Source organism: Rhinatrema bivittatum, chromosome 6, assembly GCF_901001135.1.
Source record: "Rhinatrema bivittatum chromosome 6, aRhiBiv1.1, whole genome shotgun sequence".
NCBI lineage: Eukaryota > Metazoa > Chordata > Amphibia > Gymnophiona > Rhinatrematidae > Rhinatrema > Rhinatrema bivittatum.
This window is the reverse complement of record NC_042620.1, coordinates 314,266,447-314,292,907: the sequence shown is the minus strand read 5'-3', so window position 1 is coordinate 314,292,907 and position 26,461 is coordinate 314,266,447. Positions and strand designations below refer to the sequence as shown.

At 47.4% G+C, this 26,461-nt stretch overlaps 1 protein-coding gene across 5 annotated transcripts in view; it reads right to left on the bottom strand.

Annotated features, from left to right (window-relative positions):
- The window catches only part of NHSL2 (NHS like 2), a 540,965-nt gene that overhangs the window by 99,129 nt on the left and 415,375 nt on the right, over nt 1-26,461 (bottom strand). The window contains exon 1 of one of the 5 annotated variants that reach the window (XM_029607542.1): nt 2,726-2,862. The exons of the other annotated variants lie outside the window; for them this stretch is intronic. Coding sequence (XP_029463402.1) covers nt 2,726-2,774 — 49 coding nt within the window. The 5' untranslated portion in view covers nt 2,775-2,862. Of the gene's footprint in view, nt 1-2,725; nt 2,863-26,461 lie in introns of those variants that run through there. 5 annotated transcript variants of the gene reach the window in all.

Genomic DNA, 26,461 nt, shown 5'->3' with positions numbered 1-26,461 from the left:
TGGAAACCACACAGGGGTCTTGCTGAAGACAGCTGGAGAGTCAAAGGCGTTTAAGTCCGGGTCTTGTTCCAGGTGCCACAATTACCTTGGTGAATAGGGGAGGGGGGGGGGAGAAAGTACCAAACCGGTGCTTACATGGAGAGGAAGCAAGAGGTGCGAGAAGGAAGGAAGGACAAGGAAAGAGTGGAGCTTTTCCTTTGAAGTACAGATACCAGGGACTATCCCTGAGGAGAAAGGCGTACCCAAGCACCATTATTTACTCAGCAAAGCAATTTCCATTAATTTCTGGAAAGGACTTTGCAGTTGTTTATTTATATTTATCGAGTTTTATATACCGTCCTTCGGTTTTGCCATCATAACTGTTTACAAGTTTCGATCGGAGAAAGAAAATTCAAATGGGAAATACAAAGATCATGATTATAGTTAGGTAAAACATATGGATGGGAACAGGTACAGTTACAGTCAGGTAACAGAAAGTCAGGTAACGGTACAGATTGAGGTAACATTAAGGTAGCAGATAACAATTAAGTGGAGTGGTTATGTTTACTGTTAGCAAAAATGAGTGTTCAGGTAGTTATGTTGACTGAGGGATGTGGTCATGTTTGTGTCCGGTTAGGAGGTCTGTTGTGATGGGGCTGTTGTGTTGCTCCTGGATGTCTTTGTATGCTTTGGGGAACAGCCAGGTTTTTAGATCTTTCTTGAATGTTTTTAGGTTGGGTTGCATCCTTAGTTCGGTCGGAAGTGTGTTCCAAATTTTGGGGCTGGCGAGGGAGAATGCTCTTTCTTGTTATTTTTTGTGAGCTGTGCTGTGCGGATGGAGGGAAGTTTAAGGTGATTACTGTATTCTAACTGAACATAGGATTCATCTTCCATAAGGACTGCTCTTCCACTACTCTATACCTTTCTTCAAGTAGGCTGATTCTATTATTGGTACGCCAAATCGCAGAGTGAGAGTAATTGTTCAAGACAGGCACCAATCCACAAGCCTAAGGGCCTTGGAGAAAGCTCTGTCCCCCTGTTTGGAAGGAACCTGGAGGCTGCACTGCGGTGCATCGGATCCCAGGAGTTCTGCAGTGAACCCCCCTCATGGTTGCAGAGATAATGAGGGGGTGGGGGTGGGGGAGGAAGGTGTCTGGACATAAAAGTCCATGCCAGCCAGGTCATGTTCTGCCCACCCAAGCCCATGTGCAGCGTTCTTGTTCTCGCAAGGCTGCATTAAGCCCCTGAGTGAAGTATTAATTCCCGCCTCCCTCTTGCTTTTAAGAAAATACCATAAATCTGATAAACTAAAAACGGAAAGATTTTTTTTTTTTTTTTGGAGAGTGGCAGAGAGACGTGGACAGAGTGAGAAAGATAGCAAAAGAGAGACGGGCTGTCTCAAGCATGCCGCGGGATCCTGGCAGCTGCCCCTTTTGCCCGTCGGATAAAATGATCCTGTGCACACGGCCATCACTAGCGGCAGCTGATCTTTTGCAAGGAAGAAGTGCGGTGCATTCATTTCTTCCTCAGTGGAATGGAGAGAAATTCACATGGAGGCGGTGTTGATTAGAAACACAAACTTCATTAATGCCGTGTGCTAGCAACCCCCAGTGCACTAACCACAGTCAAACTGTGGGCTGTGTGGCCCCACATGAACTGTTCCAGATTTGTGAAGGAGAAAAACACAGCTTGATTTTCCTCAGCTTAGATCAGCTGCTTCACATCTGGTATACTGTATACTAATATACTGAGCAAGCAGGGTGTGCGGCAGATGGTGGGTCTCCTTCAACATCGAGGTCTGCGTTATCCGGAAGAGGTTCCCAGGGTGCAATCTGCTGCCAATGTCATCGGCGAGCACTGGTATTCCACTGCTCGGTCACCGATTTAGGGCATGTGCTGCATTAGCACTGCAGTACAGTATGGCATCAGTTCTTCAGTGGCACTGCACACAAGCAACATTCAGTGTGCACCGTGCAGCCTTCTCCAAGACCCCAGCCCCAGGCCTTTTGAAAGTCAGGTTTCTATTTGCAATTTAAGGGAGTGATTTACTAGCAGATGACATGCACCTTATCAGATCTCCCCTTACTTGCATTTCTGTACAGCTCAGAGATAGCAGAACTAGGGATGTTTGCAGGAGGAAGAGGACAGAGCATGAGTATAGGGAGGGAAGAGGGGGATAAAGGGTGAGGATGATTGGGGAAGGAAATGAGGAGGAGTGTGAAGAAAGAATTACACCATAGTTGGTACTCCCAGAGCCTGTAATTGCAGAAAGCAAGCAGGAACTTAAGCAGGACTGTTCTGAGACCAACAGCTGCTGTTTATTTATTTATTCATTTTTCCCGCTATGTACTTAATCAGGCTTCCAGGCATTGCAGTGTCACACAGATACAGGCAAGTGGTTTCAGACATACGTGGGCAACGGGCGGCAGCGCCGCATACAATCACAGACATATGCAGGCAGTATGCCGCGCTGTCACAGAGAAATACACGGTGCTGCTGTAGCATCAGAAAGACATGCGCAGTGTCACATAAACAGATGTAGGCGGTACGTGTAACACAGAAATACACAGGCAGAGCACTGGAGTGTCAAATATCCGCTGGCAGTGTGCCGCAGTGTAGCTCACTGCATGGGTGACACTGCAGCACGCTGCATTTGTTTGATAATAGAGCACTGCCTGTGTATATCTGCCCTACAAAGTTTCAGTGCACTGCTTTATTTTTTTTGAATGGCATTGCAGCACATTACCTGTATAACATGACAGCACTTCCAGTTTTATGTTGGTCTTCTCACGCATCCTCGCTCAGAGAATCTCATTCCAAGACCTTCAACAGCTGTTCGTTCCATTCATTCCCCCTTTTTTTATATAATCACTGGGAACCTGCAGAACGTTTTCCTGTATATTATGGGAATCTGTAAAGGTTCATTTCTTGTGGGATTTTTCTGCAGCTCCTCTGTTTAAGAGCCAGCGCTGCTCCGCCCTGTCTCCTCACAGCTGAGTGTCTCAGACGCCCCAGCTGTCTTCTCAACTTCCCCCTGAGAACAGGCACCTGCAGCCTGATCCGACCTGCAGCCTGTTAGTCAATCAAAGAAAGCCCAAAATGGAGAAAGAATCAAACTGCAAAGAGAAGTGCAAGGCTACGGATCGGATCGATAAACTGCAAGGAAGCCCATAAATTGTGGTAGTGGCTGTTTTTCTGTGGTTGTGTTTTTCTCCACAATAGCCCATGCTTGTCCCTCTGACACCAGGGAAGGGGATAAGGGTGGCTAATTGTTCAGGATCCATACAGAGCCTAGTTTGCAGAAAAGGAAAGGACATGCCCCTACAGCATCTGACATTAATCAGTGGCGTACATAACAGCCAGTCTGGCAGCGCAACAGAACGCGAGCTTGCCACATTCTGACAATGTACGCACCAGGTAACCTTAATAAACTTGCATCTGTTTGTAGAGCACCGTGGATGAGAAAAATACAAATAGTAATGAACGATACCCAGTGTGCCTGCGTGCATGTGTGTCCTACTTGCACCTATTTGGGGAAGGATTGGGGCAGTGGAGCTGTGCCTATTAAAACTGTGCACATGTAAATAAGTGTGCAACAGATATGGATAATAATAATTATTCCAAATGGCATTTTGGCCATTCAGATAACACACAAACAGAAACTTGTGGCCCACAATTTGCTTTTGGTGTTTTTGAATCCACCTTGTGATTGGAAGATGGGTTCTGATTACTATGGAGCATTTGGTCCCAGCAATACTCTGTCCTATAAGTTGGTCTCCATTTGTCACAGACCTCGCCATAAAAGGACCACAGAGCCCTGACCTCTCGCTGATTGCCTAGGTGGCCAGGCACAGCTGACTCTGAGTGTCCACCAATGCTGCTGATGTAGGGCTTCCCCACTACAGTCCCTCTCACCCCCACAGTGAAGGTTAACTCCCCTTTTGGCCATAGTTATGACAGTGTCACTCTGTCAACTAACAGCCCTGTTACCTAATCCTTGCCAAACCAGCTCTGTCAGTCAACTCCCATCTCCCTCTTTTTGAACAGCTAATATGGCTGAAATAGCCAAATGTGTGGCGCCATCTTGACTCCTTTCCCTCCCTCCCATGAGGTTCAGAGTCTAAGATACCATTTGAAATAGGTGGCGTTCCCTAGAGCATCTAACATGTTTGTGAGCGCAAAGGAAAAGGGCCAGCTCTGCTTTTCTTTCCCGCTTGGGCTGGATCATGGGGAAGCAGGGAGGGAGGGAAGGAGGGAAGGAGAACAGTGCCTAGGACATTTGGGGGAAAGCAAAGGCTGGGAAGTGGAGAAGGAAGAACAGCACCTGGGGCAGCAGGGAGCAGAGTGGGAACTGGGGGGGGGGGGGGGGGGTGAGGGGAAGGGTAGCACCTTAGGGCGCTGGGCAGCAGAGCAGAGACCAGGAGTTAGGAAGAAGAAGTGAAGCACCTGGGGATTTGGATTGGGGGAACACGAGGACTGGGAGATTAGCAGCAGGAGGAAATGGGAGACTGGGGGTGGATGTGGGGAGCATAGATTGGAGATGGGTTGCTTTTTTCGGGGGGAAAGCAGCCACTGAGGGTCAGGATGAAGGGAGACTGGTGGACTGGGTGAGCAAGGAGTGGAAAGAGTGGCAACTGAGGCATGGGTGGGTGGGAGCAGAGAGATTCAGTGTGGAGAGAACAGTACTTGGAGCACTGAGGATGAAAGTGGGGGCTGAGAGATTGGGTGGGAGGGGATTTTTGAAGCACGAAGATTGGGGATGGGTGTGTAGGGAAAACAGCAAATGTGAAATCACCGGTAGATGGGGAATTGGGTGAATGGGGACTGGGATGAACAGGGGTTGGTGAAACTTGGGTACGAGTCTGGAGAGCGTGAGACTGGTAACTGGGATTATGGCTGAGGATGTGTGTTTAAGAAATTAATGGTTGGGTGATGTATCTGAAGTCCAGATTAATATAAATCAGGATGAAAGAAAAGAAATAGATGCCTGTAGTCTTAAAACAATCCTTTATTGCAGTGGAGACACAAGGGTAGCCCGACTCTGGCCGAGTTTCGCCGTTTCAAAACGGCTGCCTCAGGGGCTTACAATAATCTTCTTGAATTCATTAGTTATATATCGACTAAGAATATAATGTGATCATATAAAGAGCTGTATGATCTCTTATGTTGCGTCTTGAAGCATTCGCGATAGCAGAACTCCACTAGCAAAGGCAGTGGAGTTCTGCTATCGCGAATGCTTCAAGACGCAACATAAGAGATCATACAGCTCTTTATATGATCACATTATATTCTTAGTCGATATATACCGTATTTTTCGCTCCATAAGACGCACTTTTTTTCCCCAAAAAATGGGGGGGAAATGTGGGTGCGTCTTATGGAGCGAAGATAGTGTCTCTCCCTCTCGCGCGCCGTTCCCCACCCCCTCCCAATCAGCATGGTGATGCGGGTGTGTCACATTCTGCCGGCGGAACTTGAGCTCCCTGCCGGTCTGCTGTTCCCGGGGTGCATCTCGCTGCGAAGGCCGGCGCCGCGCAGGTCAGGCATCAGCTGTTTGAACTGCGTGGGCTATAGAGGCCCCTCCAGTTCGGATGGCTGGCATTTGACCTGTGCCGCGCCAGCCTTCGCAGTGGGATGCACCCTGGGAACAGCAGACCGGCAGGGAGCTGTTTGAACTGGAAGGGCCTCTGTAGCCCACGCGGTTCAAACAGATGATGACTGACCTGCTCCATGCCGATCTTGCAGTGAGCTGCATCCCCGGGACCGGCGGGGAGCTCGGGCTCTGCCGGAGGACCTCTCTTGCAGTCCAGAGTAAGAACTTCACTCCTTGTGGTTTGGATGTATTGGAGGGTCATGGGGGTGGTATACTGCCTGGGATGGAGGACACATGACACAGACCAGCAAATAGAATTACTGCCTGTGCTGATTAAGTGGCTACCTGTTGAAATATTAGGAGCAATTGCTCTCCTAATCAATGTAATATAGCCCTGACTATTTATTATTGAACTTTGGAGCAGTCATGAAAGTTTAAAATAACTGGTGTGAGAGAGCTGTGTGAATGAGGGAGAGAGTCTGAGTGTGTGATTGTCTGTGGGTATGTGTATATGTGAGGGAGAGCCAATGAGTTGAGTGGGGGAGAGTGCTAGTGAGTGTGAAAGAGCCTTGTATGATTGTGAGGGAGAGAAAAGCAGCAAGTACCTGTGTGGATGTTCTCTGCCTTACTAAAAACAAAACCAAAAAAATATCCCATGGACTGCCACCAGCGGGGAGCTCCGTACTGAGCCCATTAAGGGGACAGAATTATTTTTCTTAATTTTCCTCCTCCAAATCCTAGGTGCGTCCTATGGTCAGGTGCGTCCTATAGTGCGAAAAATACGGTAACTAATGAATTCAAGAAGATTATTGTAAGCCCCTGAGGCAGCCGTTTTGAAACGGCGAAACTCGGCCAGAGTTGGGCTACCCTTGTGTCTCCACTGCAATAAAGGATTGTTTTAAGACTACAGGCATCTATTTCTTTTCTTTCATCCTGACGGCTATTATAGATCGCCTTCCTTCAGATTAATATAAATTCATGCATTTCTGTTTTATAAAGTTTGTGAAATAATACAAGTTGTAGACGGGACAGAGGGTATCCTTTACTATTTAATTTTATTTATTTATTTATTTATTTAAAAGTTTTTATATACCGCGCCAAGGGGTAGTAGTCTATCTGTCTAGGCGGTGCACATAATAAAAACAAACACAATTTCATAACAATACAACAAGTTAAAATACAATATGTTTACATTCAAACTACAATAGTTAACAGTGATTATAACATTATTAAGGAGGTCATTGAGATATATTATATGCGCAAGTGAATAAATACGTTTTTTAGGGTAGGGAACAGTTGCCCTCGCCTATTTGTAAGTAAATGTGGAGATTATGTGTGTAGAGCACGCCTATGTGGACTGACCCCTGCTTCCACTTCCTTCCACACCTGGGCCCCTCGTTTCTCAGTGTGATTTATTTATCGTGTTATATATATATATATGTTGTGCACAGGGTGAGGGGGCACATTTTCACTTGGCCAAAAATGCCAAATTGCCTGGCTACAGCTCTGGATGATCCCATCCCCAGCAGGCTTTCTCTCTCTCAGACCCTGGTCGGCCTTGCGTGCTTTCCTTCCCTTCCACAGCTATAAGAAACGGAAATTTTGGAAACCGAACATGGATTTCGGAAGAATGGTTCTTGTGCGTCCTAGAAGCCTATTGTTCTTTCTGTTAGTGTATAAACCCGCCTGTAATCACCTCATAATTAACAGATGCCTAAAAATCACGAAACCGGAAACGGGGCATTCCAGGAGCCCCTCCATCAGAAGGGTTCTGCTATTTACTGGGAGGTTTCAAGATGAATTTCTGCTCATAGGTAGCTGAGTGTCACAAGGTCAGAGTACAAGCTTATCAGGCTTCCCCCGTCCCACCCCTCTCTCTGCTTCTTCATTTTGTGATATGTAAGTACAGGGAGGGGGGCTTGATCCAGCAGCTCAAGTAACTGAAGAGGACGTAAAAGGTCCTTTCACTGCGTTCCAGTACCAGGAGCTCCATATATAGGGCTGCAGCTCTCAGAGTTCAGAGACAGTGACCCTGCTCCTCCTCTGCCACCACTCCTCACCTCTCCTGATTAGTAGCATAGCCGCCCCATCACAAAAATCTTCTGCTAGTCCAGACTTTTTGTACTACAGAGGATTAACTTTAAAACCCAGTGTCTATTATTATTCATTTATTTTATGGCTTGGCAGTTTCCCCCTGCTCCTTTGTGCTTCTTCAATCAGACCGGCCCTTATAGAGGCTATGGCATCATTAGCTGGCATTTGCAGCTAGGCAGAGTTCCCTATCTCCTTTCCCCCACCACCATCATTTTTAACCCTTCTGCTGCAGTTAGGGTTCCCACCGCACCCTGGTGAATCTGAAACGGCTGGTCCAGTCCTGATTTTGCCCCCTTGCAAGTTTGGAGATAGAATTCCGGTTTCCCAAAGAAAAATGTGCAGTGGAACAAAACCGAACTGGATCGGCATGTTCAGGCTGACTTGAGTGAGGTGGTAACACCTAGTAGTAAGCTCAGCCATAGCAGCAACAAAATCTGGTTAGGGGGGGCCACAGTCTGTGGCTCTATCTGGAACTCAAGACTGGCCAGTAGGTGTCACCGTTGAGCAATGGAACGCCTTCCCTCCAATGCCGCGTCTTCAGGATCCCTGCCCCAGCTGGCATGAGCAGCAAAAGCCAGGTTCAGAGGTCCATCCAGGTCTCCCACAGGGTGGCGCACAGCACTACCACAGGGCCATGCAGCCACCCTGAAATCCGGGGCCTATAATTCTGAATTATAGCAGTAGGAGATAGCACAGCCTTATAGCTCTGGGTCTTAGCCCTAGTTTGCAAAACCACGTCATAACTCCTGTCTGAATGGCTAAGGTGCGACTCTACAAAGTGCCACTGGGGTTGTGACACTAGGCCAAGACGCTGGGAGGCAGTGCTAAATTATAATGAGATAATATGATGATGGGCTGTAGCACTGGCTTGCAACACCACTCTACTTTTCTTTCTGCACTGTTGCTCAGAACCAGAAACTGTTAGAGAGGAAGGAGGAGGATTTCCTGTTAAAACCAACTTTTGCTCGCTAGATTAGGAAAGAGATTTCCTGGAGTGCAGAAACCGATGTGAGGCTTCTCTGCCAGAGGGGCAATGGGGACGTCAACGTTTGGATGAGCCGCCATTGGCTAAATTTTTCATCAAACAACTGTGCATTTTAGTTCCATGTTGTGCATTTTCAAGCACCGTCAAACAATGCGGAGCTGAAGGTCATCAGCAGGGCTGAAGTCAGCCCTGCTGATGACCTGTGGCACCCAGAGTCTACATTTCATTGTTCTGCGGCACCAGAGGCGCATTCAGCTGGACTGTCACACATCCCCAGAGCATTCTGCTGGAGACAGCAACCTCCTGAAGATTCCCACTTCAGGAGAGTAGAGGGAGCAGCTTCCTCTGGCATATTTGTATTTCAGGAAAAAAAACAAAACTTTTTTTTTTTTTTATTTTGGCCTGGCAGTTTCCTCCTGCCCCTTCACATCCAGACTCTGTTGGGCTATGGCACCATGAGCCTTCGCAATAATCTGGGGATTACCCCTCACCCCCCCCCCCCTATTTTATATCCCCTTCCAACTCATTTTGCCCAGTCATTACAGCAACTATCGTAGGCTGGAGGCCACAAACCAGGACTTCTTCAGAAATGGCAAAATTAGGGCTTGCAAATGCAGTCACTAGATATCACTATCACATGACTAGGTCTCCCTCCTCTATCCTGAAGGGGCTATGCATGCTGCTTCCGTAGCATCCCTAGTTTCGGCTAACCTGAATAGAAGATATGATCCAAGAATCAAACCCAGTCCTAGAGGAACAGGCTGTGTACTTGTGGCATTTTGTCCTAGAGGTGCCACTGCCCTGATCCATACAGTCTTAAAGGAGACAGGCATTTATTACTGAGGGTCCTAAGCCATCCACTCTTAGAGGCTCTGTGACCCTATGTCAATCTCTGAGCCCTCTAGTTGTAACGATGGGTTGGTCATGACAGGCACCTCAACCGGCCAACTCCCCCCAGGACGCCATGAAGCTCCTCGATGGTGGGAATGCCACCATGACACCACAACCCTGCTCCTCCGGTAAGGCCCCCCCCCCCAGGTGTGTGCAAGCGTAGCACGCCACTATTTAAAGGACCCGGGGCAGGAAACCAGATTGTCAGCGCGCTCTGATGTCACGCAGCTGGGTACATAAACTCCAGCCACGTTCCCTAATGCTGCCTCAGCAACAGAAACTCCTGATTTCCGCAGAGCGTGTTACTCCTGTGTTCCTGACCCAGCCTTGTTCCAGTGTCCAGCCTGCCTAGCCTCATCGTGCCTGCCTTGCCTCGTTCTTCCTGCCTTGCCTTATGCAGCCTACCTTGCTCTATTCAGTCCATCTTGCCCAGTCCTGTCTCTAGCCTTCCTTCATCCTGATCCCCCTCCTGTCTGCCTGGTATTGACCTCGGCTACAGACTCAGACTACTCTCTTGCCTGCCACTGACCTTTCCTACTGACCTCGTCTACACCTTGCTTGCTGCCAGCCCAGACCTCTGGCCTTCTCCTGGTAATAGTCTGACCACTGCCTGTCCTGACCTTAACCCAGCCCCGGACTCTCTTCCTTTGTATGCCCTCTTTCCTAAATCCTACTGGCTCCTGGAACCCAAAGCCTGAAGCTGCGGAGAATGGGGTTGGTATCAGGTGAAGGTCCAGTCTAGTCCCGGTTCATGGTGCATTTGTCAGCTGTCGGGTGAGCCAAGTAGGTTCGCCTACTAGGCTGCGTCAACCACACGGGTCCACTATTCTTATACTAGCTTTCTTGTAACCACATGCCAATCATCGAGTCATCCAATCTACAAAATCCAGAGGACTTCTTTAGTTTACTGTATCTTATACAGAAAACAATGCCACTACTGCTACTTTTATTCTTTCAGCCACATTTCACATTACATAATAAAATTATAAGACAAAGGCCTAGGAAGCTGAGCCAAGAAACTTGTTTACAGCATAACTGAGGAGAAGTCAGAGAAACAAAGAAGTTCATATAAGGCCAAGTTATCAAACCCTCTCTCCTCACTGCTGACCCTCCTGCCACAGAAGCCCTTCTCTTCCTGGTCTTGGAATACTGAGTTGCCTCTTCTTTCTTTTCTTGTGGATGGCGACTATACTGTACGTGGGAGAGAGAGAGGCCTGAGTATCAGTCAGTCCATGCCAGCCTCCCTCACAAACGGGCAGATACAGAAAACCGCGCGGGAGAGCCGGCAAGCGCCCGCTCTCCCGACGCGCGCACAGGCCACGCTTCTGGGCGCGCGATTCAGGAAGCCCAGATATGCTAATTAGGGTCCGCAGTAAAAAGAGGCGCTAGAGACACTAGTGAGTTCCTAGTGCCTCCTTTTTGACAGAAGTGGCGGCTGTCAGCGGGTTTGACAGCCGACGCTCAATTTTACTGGCGTCTGTTCTCGAACCCGCTGACAGCCATGGGTTCGGAAAACAGACGCTGGCTAAATTGAGCATCCGTCTTCCAACCCGCGGGCCGCAGGCAGATTTAAATTTTTTTTTTTTTTTTTTTCTTTTGGGGCCTCCGACTTAATATCGCTATGATATTGTGTATAGAAAAGCAGTTTTTTCTGCTTTTCTGTACACTTTCACGGTATCGGCCGAAATTAACGCCTGCCTTGGCTGCACATTTTACTTTCTGGATCGCATGGGAATGACTAATAGGCCCATCAACATGCATTTGCATGTTGCGGGCGCTATTAGTTTCGGGGGCTTGGCCACGCGTTTTCAACACGCTTATTACCCCTTACTGTATAAGGGGTAAAAATAGCACGTCGAAAACGCGCGGCCAAACGCAGGCTAACAGTGCGCTCCACCGGAGCGCACTTTACTGTATGGGCCCAAAAGTCTGAACTCTGATAAAACTCTGGCAGATCCATGGCAATGAGATGGAGCACGATGGTAATGCTATCATTTTACACAATAATCAATGGGGCAAAACTTATTTGGCCATTATTTTCCATAATGCCAGATTTGGTAAGGGTTTTAATGCCCAACTGATCACGGACACCAAAATGAAAGAATTTCTAGCGGGGAGGCAGTGAAAAGGTGGTCAGGGTGGGAGAATTTGGTATGCTTGTAAGTAGACAGCCAAATGGTTACAAAGCTTCAGAGGGATTTCCATGGCTCCGAGACTATGTCGAAGGCAACAGGGATTCACTGTGGCAAGGTTACTCAGTGATGACCACACATGGGGTTGGTTTTCATTATGAATATTCATCAGATGCATACATAAGAATTAGGCTAATTTGTATAGCGTGGTCACTCTGAAATCCAAACACATTAGCAGCCGTTGAGGACCAGAGTTTAAAAACTCCTGCATTGTGGTTTGAAACAATAGCCAAATTCATGCACTGGAATAATGTGGAGTTATTCTTATAATGCTACAGCATCGGTGCACTATATTACAATACTGCTATTCTAGGTATGACTGCAATTTTCAAAAGCCATTTACCCAGGTACATACTGATTTATCCGCAGCGGTAGACAACATCTAATCCCAGTGGACAGGATATCCCTAAATATCCTGTCCACCAGTATTAGACTGGCATACAACTGAAGCACTTGTGCATGCAAATCTATGCAGGAGGAAAACAATGCCTGTAGACTGTATTTTCAAATCTGTGAGAGTAATTTTCCATGGAAAACGTACCAGAGGAAAAAGCAGGAGCAAATGTAGGCAGGACCTATCCCTGTGACAGTTATCTCAGTGAAAGCACTTGAAAATAAGTGCAAAGACTATAGGCAAAACGTGCCTGCAAGAAGTTTGAAAATTGCCCTAGAGCATATGAAGATGGTAAAAAGAATCTGTGATTCGGGCAGTCTTATGGGTTTGGCACATTGCCGTCATCTCTGCATTCCTATTGTCCTTTTTATCCCCACAGACACTGACCCTCATCTGATCTTGCCGTGTAGGGTTATGGATACGGACTAACTTGGGATGAGGTCGTGCCTTAACTCAGTGCTACAATACACTGCACATGAGAACTTTGGGCTGGTCAAAGCAGAAACCTAGTTATCTATTTGTACTTAAGAGGTTCAAGTCAACTTAGCAGACGTGTGCATGCGTGTGCTGGGAGGGAGGGGGTGCGGTCGAGCACTGACCTACAACGGCATAAAATGTCATTACAACAATTTTTCTTCCCCTCCGTCCACCCCATGTTGAACATGATTACTGCTGCTCCTTTTTGCAAAAGAAAGCCACCTCTGAAAGCAAACCCTTCAGCACTCTCCAGCAGTGGGCAAGCACTCTCCATTCCTCATAGGCTCAAAACACATTACTTTCAGCGTGCACCACATCACTTCCTCCCTAATAGGCAACCAAGTCACTGCATCATCCAGGACCACAGAATGTACACAAAGTCTATCAGAAATAATTTCCTAATAAAACAAGGAGATGTGTGAACACAGGGGCAGCAAAATGTCTTTTAGGTTTGTGGGAGCTAAGCCAACCAAGCTCTGCCCTCGCCCCACTCCCTCCCTCTGTTCTCCTTCCCCCCCACCCACCAGTTTCTCTTTATCTCCCCTGTCTGCACATCCCTCTTTTTCACTCCATCCCCTCGTTTCTCTTCCCCTGCCCCTACCTTGTGTTCTCTCCCCCACTCCTCTTCCTCTCACTTCTCCACCCCAACCTCTCTCTCTTCCCCTGCTTTGCCTCCCTCTTGCTTTCTCTCCCCCCCCCCCACCCCCCACCGAGATCCCCTTCCCCACCTGAGGCAGGAGGAGGAAAGCGGTGGTGCCTCAGGCTGCATCCTCCTCCTCCTCCTCCTCGGCCTGGGCCCGACTGCTGCTTTGAACCATGTGGCTGTGTACAGAGTCCTATGTGGTTGACCACAGCGGTCTAGCCCAGAGCTGCAGAGGTGGAGGATGCAGTGGATGCATCACTGCTCTCCTCCGCCTGCCCAACCCCACCCCACCACGGATCTCCTGCAGTGATTCTGCAGGGGGCTCCTGTGGCTCACCCCCTGCATGTGGTTTCCTTACTAAGCACTGTACAAGAAAGGTCTTAACAAAGACCTGGGGGCTTTTAAATCAGCAGCAGCCATAAAATCTGGCTGCCTGTCACCTGATCACTCCAACACATCAACTCCCACCCTCCTCCCACTTCCCTCTTCACACTATCACTGGAATGTCTTTCATGATTCACTTGTATTTTCCGGCAATGTCATTTTTTGCTCATTCTGTTTTCAGACTTGAGGAAGGGAGTGTCAACTTCTAAAAGCTAGACAAGAAATGTATTTAGCCCAATAAAAATTTGCACACAGTTATGACAACATTCATTATGTAATTTACTACGTAATAAGTACATCATTAAATATTAGACATTTTTTCCCCAACAGAAAGCCAGGCAAGAAATGAAGTCAGAGTCAGACCATAGGCATTAACCAATAGCAAGGCAGCTTTCAAAATAATTGATGACATCACAATCGGGCCGATACAGTACAGTGCACTCCGACGGAGCGCACTGTTAACCTGCCATTGGACGCGCGTTTTCCCTTACCCCTTATTCAGTAAGGGTCCAAAAACGCACGTCCAATCCCCCGAACCTAATAGCGCCCGCAACATGCAAATGCATGTTGATGGCCCTATTAGGTATTCCCGCGCGATTCAGAAAACAAAATGTGCAGCCAAGCCGCACATTTTGCTTTCAGAAATTAGCGCTTACCCAAAGGTAGGCGCTAATTTCTTCGGGCACCAGGAAAGTGCACAGAAAAGCTGTAAAAACTGCTTTTCTGTGCACCTTCCGACTTAATATCATGGCGATATTAAGTCGGAGGTCCCGAAACTTTCCAAAAGTTAAAAAAAAAAAAAAATTTGAAGTCGGCCCACGGCTGTCGGGTCGAAAACCGGATGCTCAATTTTGCCGGCGTCCGGTTTCCGAGCCCGTGGCTGTCAGCGGGCTCAAGAACCGACGTCGGCAAAATTGAGCGTCGGCTGTCAAACCCGCTGACAGCCACCGCTCCGGTCCAAAAAGAGGCGCTAGGGACGCGCTAGTGTCCCTAACGCCTCCTTTTACCTGGTTTTACCGCCGGGCCTAATTAGCATACTGAATCGCGCGCACTGGAGAGTGGCCTGTGCGCGCGCCGGGAAAGCGGGCGTTCGCCTGCTCTCCCGCGGACTTTACTGAATCGGCCCGAATGTGTGTTGACTTCCCCAAAATGTAAAATGAAGTTTACTGACCTGGCCTGTTTCCCTCTAGGAAATAAAAAGAAAAAAGGGATTCTGAGTGTCAGTAGTGAAGAGGGCACCTTAAAAGTGTTAGCTTGAGATCTATTTAATGCTTGGATACTTGCCAGGTACTTGTGGCCTGGACTGGCCACTGTTGGGACACAGGATGTTGGGCTTGGCCCAGCATGACGTATTTTATTTTCTAATGCTATGTTCTTATGAGCCAGGGATCACTGGGTGCTCTACTGGAGTGTCTATGGCATGGGATAAAGAATTCAAAAGTTATTTGGCAGGGGAAGAGAGGAGACACACACAAACCCAAAGATCATGTAAGGCCAGTTTTCCTGTAGGAAACAAGGCTAAAAGGGCTTTGAACCAGGCCTTCTCACTCACTTGCTTTTCCCAGGTGCTCATGAGCGGCGAGAAAATAAAGCTGGCTTGAACCATATATAATGCATTTAGCGCAGTTTCCGTTTTAATGAAATAGTACAGGAGAAACACAGCTCACTTATACTGACCTTCCCCCACCCACCCACATAGACACAGCATGGGAGAAAAGCTTTAGCAAAGTTAGCCCTAAAACTGATTGGAAAAACAAAAACTATAGGGCCGATATTTAGCCACTGTCCAGATGTAGAAGTTAGGCAGATAAACGTACCCAGCAGCACAGCCACACCACTAAACATACTTCACTATCTTAATATTAGCCGGATAAATTTAGGCCAGCCAAATATCAATCCTAGACTTACCCAGTTTATTAAGCTGGATCACACTGAACATCAACACTTATGTGGCTAAGGGCCTGACTCATCAAGGTCTTTTCCCATAAAATGGGAGAAAAGCCTTAGTGAACCAGGCAGAAAGTTAGCCAGACCCGTATCTCTGTCCCAGAACGTCCCCATCCAACCTCTCACTTTTTTTAGCTAGATTAAAAGTTGGCTGGCAAAGAAGCAGCTACTGACTGTGCCCAGTGCGCCTTGGCCAGCTAGGTCTGAACTTAAGTTGTGCTGGATATCAGGCCCTATATTTGCAGGTCTCATGTAAAGCAGAAGGTCTCCGAGTTTTCTATTCAAAACCCAATTTTAAGCTCCTTTTAGAAACCGCCACGAAATAAAAGGAATTCAAAATCTGAATAAAAATGCGGGGATTTTTTCTTGCTTTAATTTGGTGTGGTTTTGTCTGTTTAACATAATTTATACACTGTTGCCTCACTTTCCTGCTCTGAACGTTTCCTGAGCTGGTTGAGAAAGCACATTGAGGCTTTCTCTCTCACACCTACCCCTACAAGTCTTCTGGGACAAACTACTGCGTTCAACCCTTGAGTGCTATTTATATCCTCCGGGTCATGTAATTACACACAAGGGTAGATTTTTAAAAAAAATATGCACGCGTCTCCATGTGCATGCAATACCCGGGGCGCACACATGGATGCGTGATTTTATAACATATGCATGCTGGCGCTCATATGTTATAAAATCGGCGGGCCGCACGCACATGCGCGCTGGATTTTGTAATCTGCGCGTGCATGTGCGCACGGTGCGCAAGGGTGGGGGGTTCGATTTGAGCTAGTTTTGCACGGCGACGCATCGCAGCCTTCCCCAGTTCCCTCCCAATTAAGGAGCGGACTGGGAGGGAACTTCCCTACCCCCTACCTTTCCTCCATTCCCCTTCCCCTCTCCTCCCCGCCCCCTAATCTGCTTTACCTATTTTTTTTTGTTTGTTTTTTTTTAAGTTGTTGCTCCTCCTCCGGAGCAGAAGCAATTTGCGCACACCGGCACAGCGGCACCTCCAGCCCCGCCCCCCCAGACCGTTCCTCTCCGCCTCCTGGACTGCCCCCTTTTCAGGCCCCGGCAATCGCATTCCGGGGTTTTCGCCCGTGGCCGGGCCCGTTTGAAAATTGTCCCAGGCACGTAAAGATTTACCCTTTACTGTAAGACCACTTTTCTAATACCAGCACACACAATCGCAAGTTCTTTTTTTTTTGGTTCTTACTTAAGTAAATTTAGTTGTCATGAAAAATTCCAGACTGAGATCTCTGGAAACCAAAGGGATAACAGGAGCAGGAGCAGTGTAAGCCTCTTACACACAAGGCCCCACCACAAGGCACGTGCAGTGGCAGTGTCAGCTTCTCGCATGCACGGCCCTACCTGGAGCAGGTACAACACGGGCAGTGGCAATGCAAGCTTCCCCACGCTGCCTTGCTAAACCTTCCTGTACCCTGCTCTGGAGAGACCATCTCTAGGGGTGAGAGGGTAATTCAGGCTGAGTGTCTGTGCAATCTTCATACTTTGGGCTGTGGCTGCCAACAATGTTGGTGTTGATTAGTGCTGCCAAAATGTAGCTGTGGTTTTTGTGACTTGAAGTGTTATCTACTTGATAGAGACTTCCAATTAGCTTTCAGATAATAAGTTTTCATCACTAACAACCTGAACCTGATTTGAACCAGTAAGAGTAGAGGTGAAAGGCTCTGTGATCCTGGGCTAACTCCTGCGAGTCCCCTACAAACGCTGGCAGGAGTTGCTTCCAGATGTGACCTGGCCTTGTGAATGGAGATTACCCTCTCTACAGAAAGTGCAGGGTAACGTTCCCTTGCTATCTCTGGGGCAGGGCAACATTCCCTTTTAAGCACACTTTGCCCTTGAAAGCGCTCTCTGCAAACACTACATGGCATGGATGCCAGTCTCAGAAAACTCCTGCTTCCCTATCAACATACTTACAGGTCAATCCAGTAAAGTGCGGCCGCGTTTACCCCGCTCCTAACCCGCTTTCTACTCACTTTCCGGCCGCGTTAGCCCTTCCTGCGATCCACAATCCCCTTTAACCTACTCTTACCGCGTCCTTAAATCCCCAACACGTGGCATGTATATTACATGTAAACGATCGAATTAGCTATTCCCTACCATCCAGTAACGTGCGCCCCGACTATCGCTTTTTTACCCTGCTGTTTTGCCGCACGTTTAACCTGCTAACTTACCGCCTACCCTTACCCCTGCGTTAGAGGCAGGGGTAAGGGTAGGCGGCAAACTTTCCCCCAGCCCCCGCTCACCTGCCCTGGCCGCGTCCATGGGTGCTGGTCTCCGGGGCAGCCCCAGTCCTCTCCCCTCCTCCTGAAGCAACAAAAGCGAAAAAAATCAAAAAAGCGAAAAAAAAGTTGCAAGAGAGAGGGGAGAGAGGACGGGCAATCCTACGCTCGGGATTGCCAGTCCTCTCTCCCCTCCTCCCGAGGCAGGGCGCGAAAAGCAGCCTTGCTCCGGGAGGAGGGGAGAGAGGACTGGCAGTGTAAAGCAACGAAGCGACTTACTTTTTTTGCAGCCCCCCTCCGGAGATGGACATCGGAGACGACGGACGCGGCTCCCCTGCCTCCAGCTGCCTGCAAAGACGGACGCATCGCACGGGCGAAAGCGGCCCCTGTACGTGCAATTGGGCCACTCAAGGCGTGACGTCATGATGTTTGGCGTCACGGCATGTGACGTCATGTCTTGAGCGGCCCAATTGCACGCACAGGGGACGCTTTCGTCCGTGCAATGCGTCCGTCTTCGCGGGCAGCTGGAGGCAGGGGAGCCGCGGTCCCTCGATGTCCGTCTCCAGAGGGGGGCTGCAAAAAAAGTAAGTCGCTTCGTTGCTTTACACTGCCAGTCCTCTCTCCCCTCCTCCCGGAGCAAGGCTGCTTTTCGCGCCTTGCTTTGGGAGGAGGGGAGAGAGGGCTGACAAGCCCGAGCGTCGGAGAACTGTCCACTTCCTGGTACCTGTCATTTCAAATGTCATTTGAAATGACATTTGAAATGACAGATACCAACGTGTCCGTGAAGCGTTAGGCCCGCGCACCCAGGTTACTGTATAGGCGCTGTATAGCGCTCTATACAGTAAAATGGGTTGCGCGGGCCTAACGCTTCACAGACGCTTCTTAGACGCAGCTTGCATTTGCAAGCTATTTACATACAGGATCGAGCGGTAGGTGAGCTGGACTGTGCGTGCGGCAACTGCGGGTGCACCGGGCACTAACGCAGCTCTTCCTACCACTCGTTACTGGATTGACCTGTTAATAGGCTCAATTAACTCACTGCAGATCCCCTCAGTTAAAGGGCTGATAAATCAGTCACTGGCTGCCAGGGTGTCTGCTCTGCGACAAACTTAGTGCACTGTCATTTTAATGGCACCACTGGCTAATTGATTTCAGGCACTCCTCAAATTAGCTTTTAAGAGTCTAAAAAAAACCACACACACCCATCACTTTTTCACACAGAAAAGGCACACAAAAGCATTTCATACGACTGGAAATAAAATAGAATGAAATACTTTTGTTGTTTTTGATATAAATGAATCCCATCAGATCTGGATACGGAACCAGTTGGTGAGTTTCCACTGGTGAAGCGAATACCATAATGATGGTGATCACTGACATTTTTCAGATTCCCAGACATGGATAAACCACAAATAAGATTAAGCAAGCCTTACAGCACAAAGATGTTTTTCCCCCCTTCTGTTTTATTAATGAGTCCACTTCAATTTCCTAGAGATTTGTAAACATCTGTGGGGACTCTAGAGGTTGTTACAGGAACTCTAGAGAAATCTGCAAGTCCATGATGTCATGGTACAACAGTTGGGTTTTCTGGATAAATCTGCATGCACTGCCTCCATTACATGCAAATATATCGCAAACATATTAATTGTAGATATTTCAAAAATCCAGCTGCCCAGGCAGTCCCAAAGGACTAGATTGAGAAACACTGGCGTAGAGATCTAGTGGTTCTCATCCCAGTCCTTGGGAAACACCAAAGATAGATATGCATACAATAGAGGCAGTGCCTGAGGATCTTCCTCATGCATATTCATTGTGTATATCCTGAAAACCCGAATGGCTGGATGTGTCTGAAGACTATACTGAGAATTACTAATCTAGAGAACATGCCCACCACTGTTCATCCAGCTGCAGTGCTATGATGGCTGAAGCTCTAATCCAGGGCTTCCCATTCAGGTTTTCGGGATATCCACCATGAATATGCATGAGATAAATCTGTATACGCCGCAGAGTCCATATATGCAAATTTCCCTCAAACATATTCATCGTGGATCTCCTGACTGAAAATATGATCCCTGACAGGTTTGGAAAGTCCCTGCTCTGATCAAAAAAAATCTAAAATCTAAAAACCAGGGAAGCCAGCGTTCAAATCCTGCTTCTCCCACTGAGGGGGGTCAATGCAACAAGACGCATGCCCGTTGTCCTAATGCACTTGCAGCCACATCCCCTGGGCGCCCGATGCAGTAAATGAGAGAAAAATCAGGGTAGCATTAAAAAAGAGCACACTTAAGGCAGAATCGTGTAACTCCAGTGCTCAAAGGTCTACTGCATCGAGCACCTGTTTTGATCGTGCTTCTTTTTGATTATATTGCTGAGGCGCTGATTTCAGTGCTGAAGTTTATTATATCAGGCGCCCACCCATTGCTAGGGGCGTCTAAATTGTGCAGTCATAAGAAAGACGCGCTTCCTTTTGATGAAATCAACATACATGTCGTTTTCTCCATGGCAAGCAGTAAATTTAAGAGTCAGGATGATAACTAAGGATACTATCGCAACACAGAGCACATATTTTTTTTAATGTTTCTCATGAGCCCTTGACTGCGAGTTAACTTTGCTCCACCCTCCGGAGCTGGATTTAAATTCCCCGCGTTACAAAATGTGTGTCGGATGCCCGGCCTTTGGGCGCGCCTTCCTGCAGCAGAGGGCGATGGTTAATTTCTTCTTCCACGTGGAATTTACATGTGTTGGGCGCTATCGGGTATGTGTTAAGGTGCGCGTTTTGGATGGGCCAATCTCCTTACTGCATCGGACGCTATTCTTGCATTGGCCCCTGAGCCATTTCATCCTCCAGGAACAAACAAACTGTAAGCCCTCTGGAGATGGGAAATACCTACAGTTCCTGAATGTAACTTAACTTTGAACTTGAGCTTGGCAATTAAATCCAAATGCACAGCCAGCCAGGATTTCAGGATTTCCGGAATGAATGTGGAATGCATGAAAGGAATGTTCATATATTGGGTATCCGACGTATGCAACCTTATCTATTCATATTCTTCTAAAAACTGACTTGTGGGGTTTTCAGGAAAAGTTCGGCAAGCACTGATATAACAGCTCCTTTGCTTTCTACGCCCAGGCCTCTTCAAAAAAAATAATATTTTGGGGAAGAATTAAAACTCAAATGTTTCGTGAAACCTCTGGAGCTAATAAAACAAAGTTTCACAAACCCCAAATTCCTCTGTAGCCTGGTACCTTGCAGGGTTCCTGAGATGGGCTTTGCAAGGTGTCTTTTCAGGACCCTACTGGTGGACACATGGCACTTCAAGATACGTGTGCAAATCAAGACATCACAAGGCTCTATGTTTCCAAGGACTTCTTTACTTCAGAATTAAATCAATAATTATCTTGCAGTGCAGAGGATGTGCTGAAGGCAAATGCAAGGGTGGGCATAAAGGGCGACTGCCTGAGCACCAGGGTGGAAGGGGGTACCATGCCAGCCTGTCGAGTCAGTCTGCACATCTGCCAAACACATAAGCCCACAAGGGGATGCCGAAAGCAAGCCTTGTCCAGGGCACTGCTTTGTTCAAGGCCATCCCTGGTTGTGCCATCCACTCCTTATCACTGGGTAGATAACCCACAATAAGATCCCTGTTACAAGCTGCTTCATTATCAGCAACGATTCAAAAAAAGCTCAGTATATCTGGAAATTGTCCATGAGATGCTCTTAGCTCAGAGTCAAGATGCCAGTTTAGAACAATAGTAGATTATTGGAGTCAGGGGAAGAATCCCGAGGATCCCATCCCACAAAAGGGTTTATTCTGTCATAACGGTTGTGATAGAAGAAACAGAACGTTCTAAGAAGAGTAATCCTTGAACCCCCTCCTGAAACAAACTGGTTAAGCTATTCTTTGTCTCCCACCCATGTGCATCTCACTGAACCAGAGGCAACTCAATATTCCCCTAGATTTCCTCATACCCCCTGGCCAGTACATACCAAAATGCACACATACGCAGGGATGCCCACAACTATAGAATACAGTATATCATCTTTTTTTTGTAGGAAACCACAGGAATCCTACATCTAGTTGAAATGTCTCTTTAAAGTATAAAATCTTCATCATCACCATTTATTTATAGCACACTTTTCCAGCGGAAGAGTTCAAAGCATGTTATAGGAGAATTTGGCTTTACATTGGGCATAGGGTACACTGGTAATTGGGCATACAAATAATGTGGATGCATATGTAATTTAACATAACGTAAGCATAAATACATTACCATATGATTAAAATAAATAGTTGGAGGCATGAGCAGATTAAAGTGGTTTCAGGATCACCTATTAGCGCAGCTAAGGGATGTTTCTCCTTTAGCTCAGTAGTAAGGTTTTTTGATTAAACACCAGAAATGTGTATTTCAAATCCCACTGCCACCATATGAGATAGGGTAACATAACAAGGAGAGGGAATCAATCTACTGCAAAGAGCAACACAGTAAGAATGGAGCCCTCATAAGGCAATAATACATGAAAAATATACCACCAGAACACTCAAATCAGGCCCTTAATTATACAAAGACTGCTTTAGATTAACTAGACTATGTTTGTCATCAATATGCATTGACATGCATATTGTCAACCAATCCTGAAGAAAGTTAAGGATGATAAAGCACCATTTCCTTGGATGGACCCAGTCTGTGCAGCACCCATACTGAGCTCTATAGCAGCATGGTTAATCTTCCTGTAGAGAGCTCTACCAAGTCACTACCTAAAAGGGGCATACCAATTAACTATGTGGGTACAGAACCAAAACAGGTTTAGCTGGGTTCTAGTTCCCCCATGTGGGAGAATTTAATGGTGGAGTCCTTGCCTATAAAAAAAAACCCAAGGCACCATTTTGTAGGAGTGGATTTTGAGTTGCTCTATTCCAGATGCAGCATGCTTTCACGCTTGCTCCTTACGTTTGTTTGTTTTGGGGGAAAAGGACCTTTGCGTTTCTTGGAAAGAAACTTGGAGCATGCACTAGAAGAAAAGGTGCCTTTTGCCCATTTTATTGATTCTAGCTTTTTGTTTTGTGGAAGACGTTCTATAACACCCTTCTTTCCTCATGTTGGGTTGCCTTTCAGAAACTCATTTATTGTTATTCTAAGCCTGAGCTCCCAAGGTCCCAGGGACTCAGGGCTGCCTTCTAAAAGGAGATTGGGAACCTCTCACCCTGAGATACTCATCGACCTCATTCATTCCTGGGAGGAGGAGAAGGTAGGACTTCAGAGCAGACCAGTGGCACCCGTCCGGTATTAACCACTATGCTGTCACTTGGATAGTGAAGAGAGGAGTTTGGACTGGGAAGTAAGGAGTACATTCTATTTATCTGGACAAAGATGTGCCTTATGGGACTTTAAAGTGTATCAACTGAATTGGATACGAGAAGCCTGAATTCTTAAAATTCGGAAGGGAGCTTCTAAAATACTTTACAACTGGCAAGGATCAGGACAGCAGTACAAAGTAGGAATGGACTGAAAGACGCAATAAGAGTTTCAAAACTCACAGATTTATCTAAGAGCTCAAAATGTAAATGGCTTGGATTGCACAAGCAGTTGTAAATAGTCATTTTCACTATTCCATCATCAATTGTCTATCAAGTTAAGTTGGAAACAACAGTCAGCTTCCAACGTGATTATTACTGCCATATGCAAAGGGTGTTTTAACAACCCTCAGTGCCTCGGAAAGTAGTCTCTCCCCCTCTCCCAAATAGGGAATCTTGGAGAGTCAGGGAGGGGGAATTCAGAACTGTATGGGAAGTTGGAGCATCCTAAGCCTGTGGATTTGAAGGGTGGCCAGTGGATGTCCAGCGGTTACATTGCTCTTCCTCGCCGCCTCCCTCAACCTTTCCCCAAACAGACCGGGGTGGGGGAGGAGTTTCAATATACTTTCTGAAAGCCATGCAGTTGCCCCGCCTCTTTCTCTTAATTGTACATGGGATACCACACAAGCGTCACCCATCATTGGGAATTTCCTGAATGCCAGCCTTCGCCTCCTTATGCATGGGGATGGGTAATTATGCTGTTTAATCTGTGCCCGCGGCTCATGCTGCCAGGAAGAAAGAGGCTCTCCTGACAATAACCCCTGCAACCTTCCTGCAATTCATTCTCTTCTTAAATGCTTGGTGTGTTAACCCTGCAGGAAAACCAGCGTGAAACTAACAAATGCGAAACCAAACAATTGATGATGCTTTGGAGGAAGATCCCATTGTCTTGCTGTGACTAAAGATGCAGTAGTCCATTATTTTATTTTATTCTGTTTTTTTAGAATTTTATCAGCAATTGAATCAGAAAGAGCTCCGATTTCTGTGGCCTGTTGAGGCTGGGAACATTACAGATGCTGTCAGCCTGCAGTGAATAACAAGGTTATCCTGACCTGCTGGGAGGGAGAAAGAAGAGAGGAGAAACAGTACGGAGTCAAGGTGAGGTGATAGGAGAGCGCAAAAAATAGCACAAGAAGTCCTGTGGCAACTTGTGAGGCACCAGAAAAGTGCAGCGACAGTACAGCGAGTCCTGTGAGCAAAGAGTCAGAAGAACACAATCAACGGCACAGGGAGCCCCATTAGGGCATCTGTGAGGTGCTGGGAGACTTTTAGTAACCGCACAGAGGGAGTCCTGCGGTTGTAAGACATGGGAGAAAGTACAGTGACAGCACAGCAGGGAGTGGCACTGGCATCCGTGGCAGCGAGTGGGACTATCAGGAGAGAAAGAGACTGGAACATGACCACGAAAAGTTATCGTGTTGTGCAAGAGGCTGCAGGGGAATGAAAGGGAGCCCGAACAGTCTCTGGGTGATCCACGGCCAAGAGCTGTGGCACCAGCAAGCTAGCGTTACTGTGGCCCAAGTTTTCCAAAACTAGACTGTGTGATATGCGGTGGGAAAAGAGTGAGGAAACTGGTATCCTAAATGGCACTAAAAAAAAAACCCCACGGTCAGGACACAAGGTTTAGTCTCTGCTTCTCAGTACCTGTACTACCATCTCCTGCTCTTTCAGCTGCCCTCACCAAGTTACGCAGTGAATTCAGTATAGCAGCTCTTTTGGAAAAGGTTTTTAATGGACGATTCTGGGCAGGAAACCCCCCCCCCCCTCCGTAGCTTGGTTACATTTCATAAATCTAGTTGCCATAACAACTTGACTTAATGAAATACAATTTTTTTTTCCCCCTGAAATCATTTGACTCCTATACATACAGTTTCCATATCAACAGGATGGATTATGCTTCAGAAGCAGAAGGAAATGGTCCTCTTTCAGAGCATTTACTTCGGTAATGTTTGGGTTTTTTTTGGGGGGGGGGTGGATGGATTTCACCATAGCTTGACAGCCACTGGTGGAAGAGAACAGCAATGGAGAGGGAGGGAGGCGGACTGACTGGTGGGAAGAGGGAGGAGCCGGCAAGTAAAGCAAGGCTTGTAGCCCATGTGGAAACTGTCTGGCACAGCGGTTAATGTTTTCTAACAGCCTTTAAAAAAACAAGACCACCCCCTTGCTAACAAAAACCTCCTCTCCATAACATTCTCTGTCTGCGACTCCTTCCACTGCCCAATAGCAGCAGCACCACCACCACCATGCTTCCTTCCCCCAAGGGCCCCAGAGCCAATGGGACCCACCGCAGCACACACAACTAATAATACGTTGGGGAGGGGGGAGGTAGTTGCCACCATGAATGGCTGGAAAGCCTTTCAGTAATGCTGTGCTTTATTGTGGGGAGGGCAGTTTCAGGGAAGGGATTTGGGTGGGGGAGAGCACTTTTGGTTACAGAGAGAGGAGCGGCCTAGTGGTCACAGCAATGAGCTGAGAGCCGGGGGGGGGGGGAACCAACCAGAGTTCAAATCCCACTAGCGTACCTCACCCTCCGCTGCCTCAGATGCAACTTTACTAAGCATTTTTCCCCCAGAGTCATATAACGGGAGAAAACCTTTAGTAAACAAGACTCTTAAGATTGTAAGCCCTCTGGGGACAAGGAAATACCTACTGTAACTCGCCGTGAGCTACCAATGAAAAGGCAAGAGCTACATATATAAAAAATAAATACAAAAGCCATTCTGTAAAATGAGAGCCGAGGGGTTCTTGTGGGCAGCTGCACTGAGATTTCTTGCGCGCGAATCTTCCACTTATTCTAACTGCACGACACCGACGGGATTATCAAGCTGAGAGGCAGAGACAGCATGGCTCGTGCAAGCTCCGTTCTGCAGCAGAAAGGGATGCTCCAGGTCAGGACTGAGGTGCACTGGCAGACCTACAGTCAGGGACTCTGTACTGAAACGGCAGGGTCTGCTACAGGTTAGGCTCTGGAGAAAAGCGAGATATCGGAGGTGGCGAATAGTAGCATCGCCTATTCATCTCATCTGTGTGTCTTGGCTAAAACAGTAAGCTCCATGAAGCAGGGACTCTCTCTTACGAGACAAGAGGATGGAAAGGAAGCCCGGGGTAACCTGCACAGAGTGGTTTATTACAAGCCTAAACAGCAGTGGTATGATCACGTTCAGCTTCCAAGATTGGGGTAATAAATATATGCAAGGAGCAGTGGCTACCATCATAAGCAGCAGTGGTGCAGCAGCATTGGCGCTTCCAGGAAAGCTGGGGTGGATCAATGGGAAGGATGGATCTTTACTACAGCAA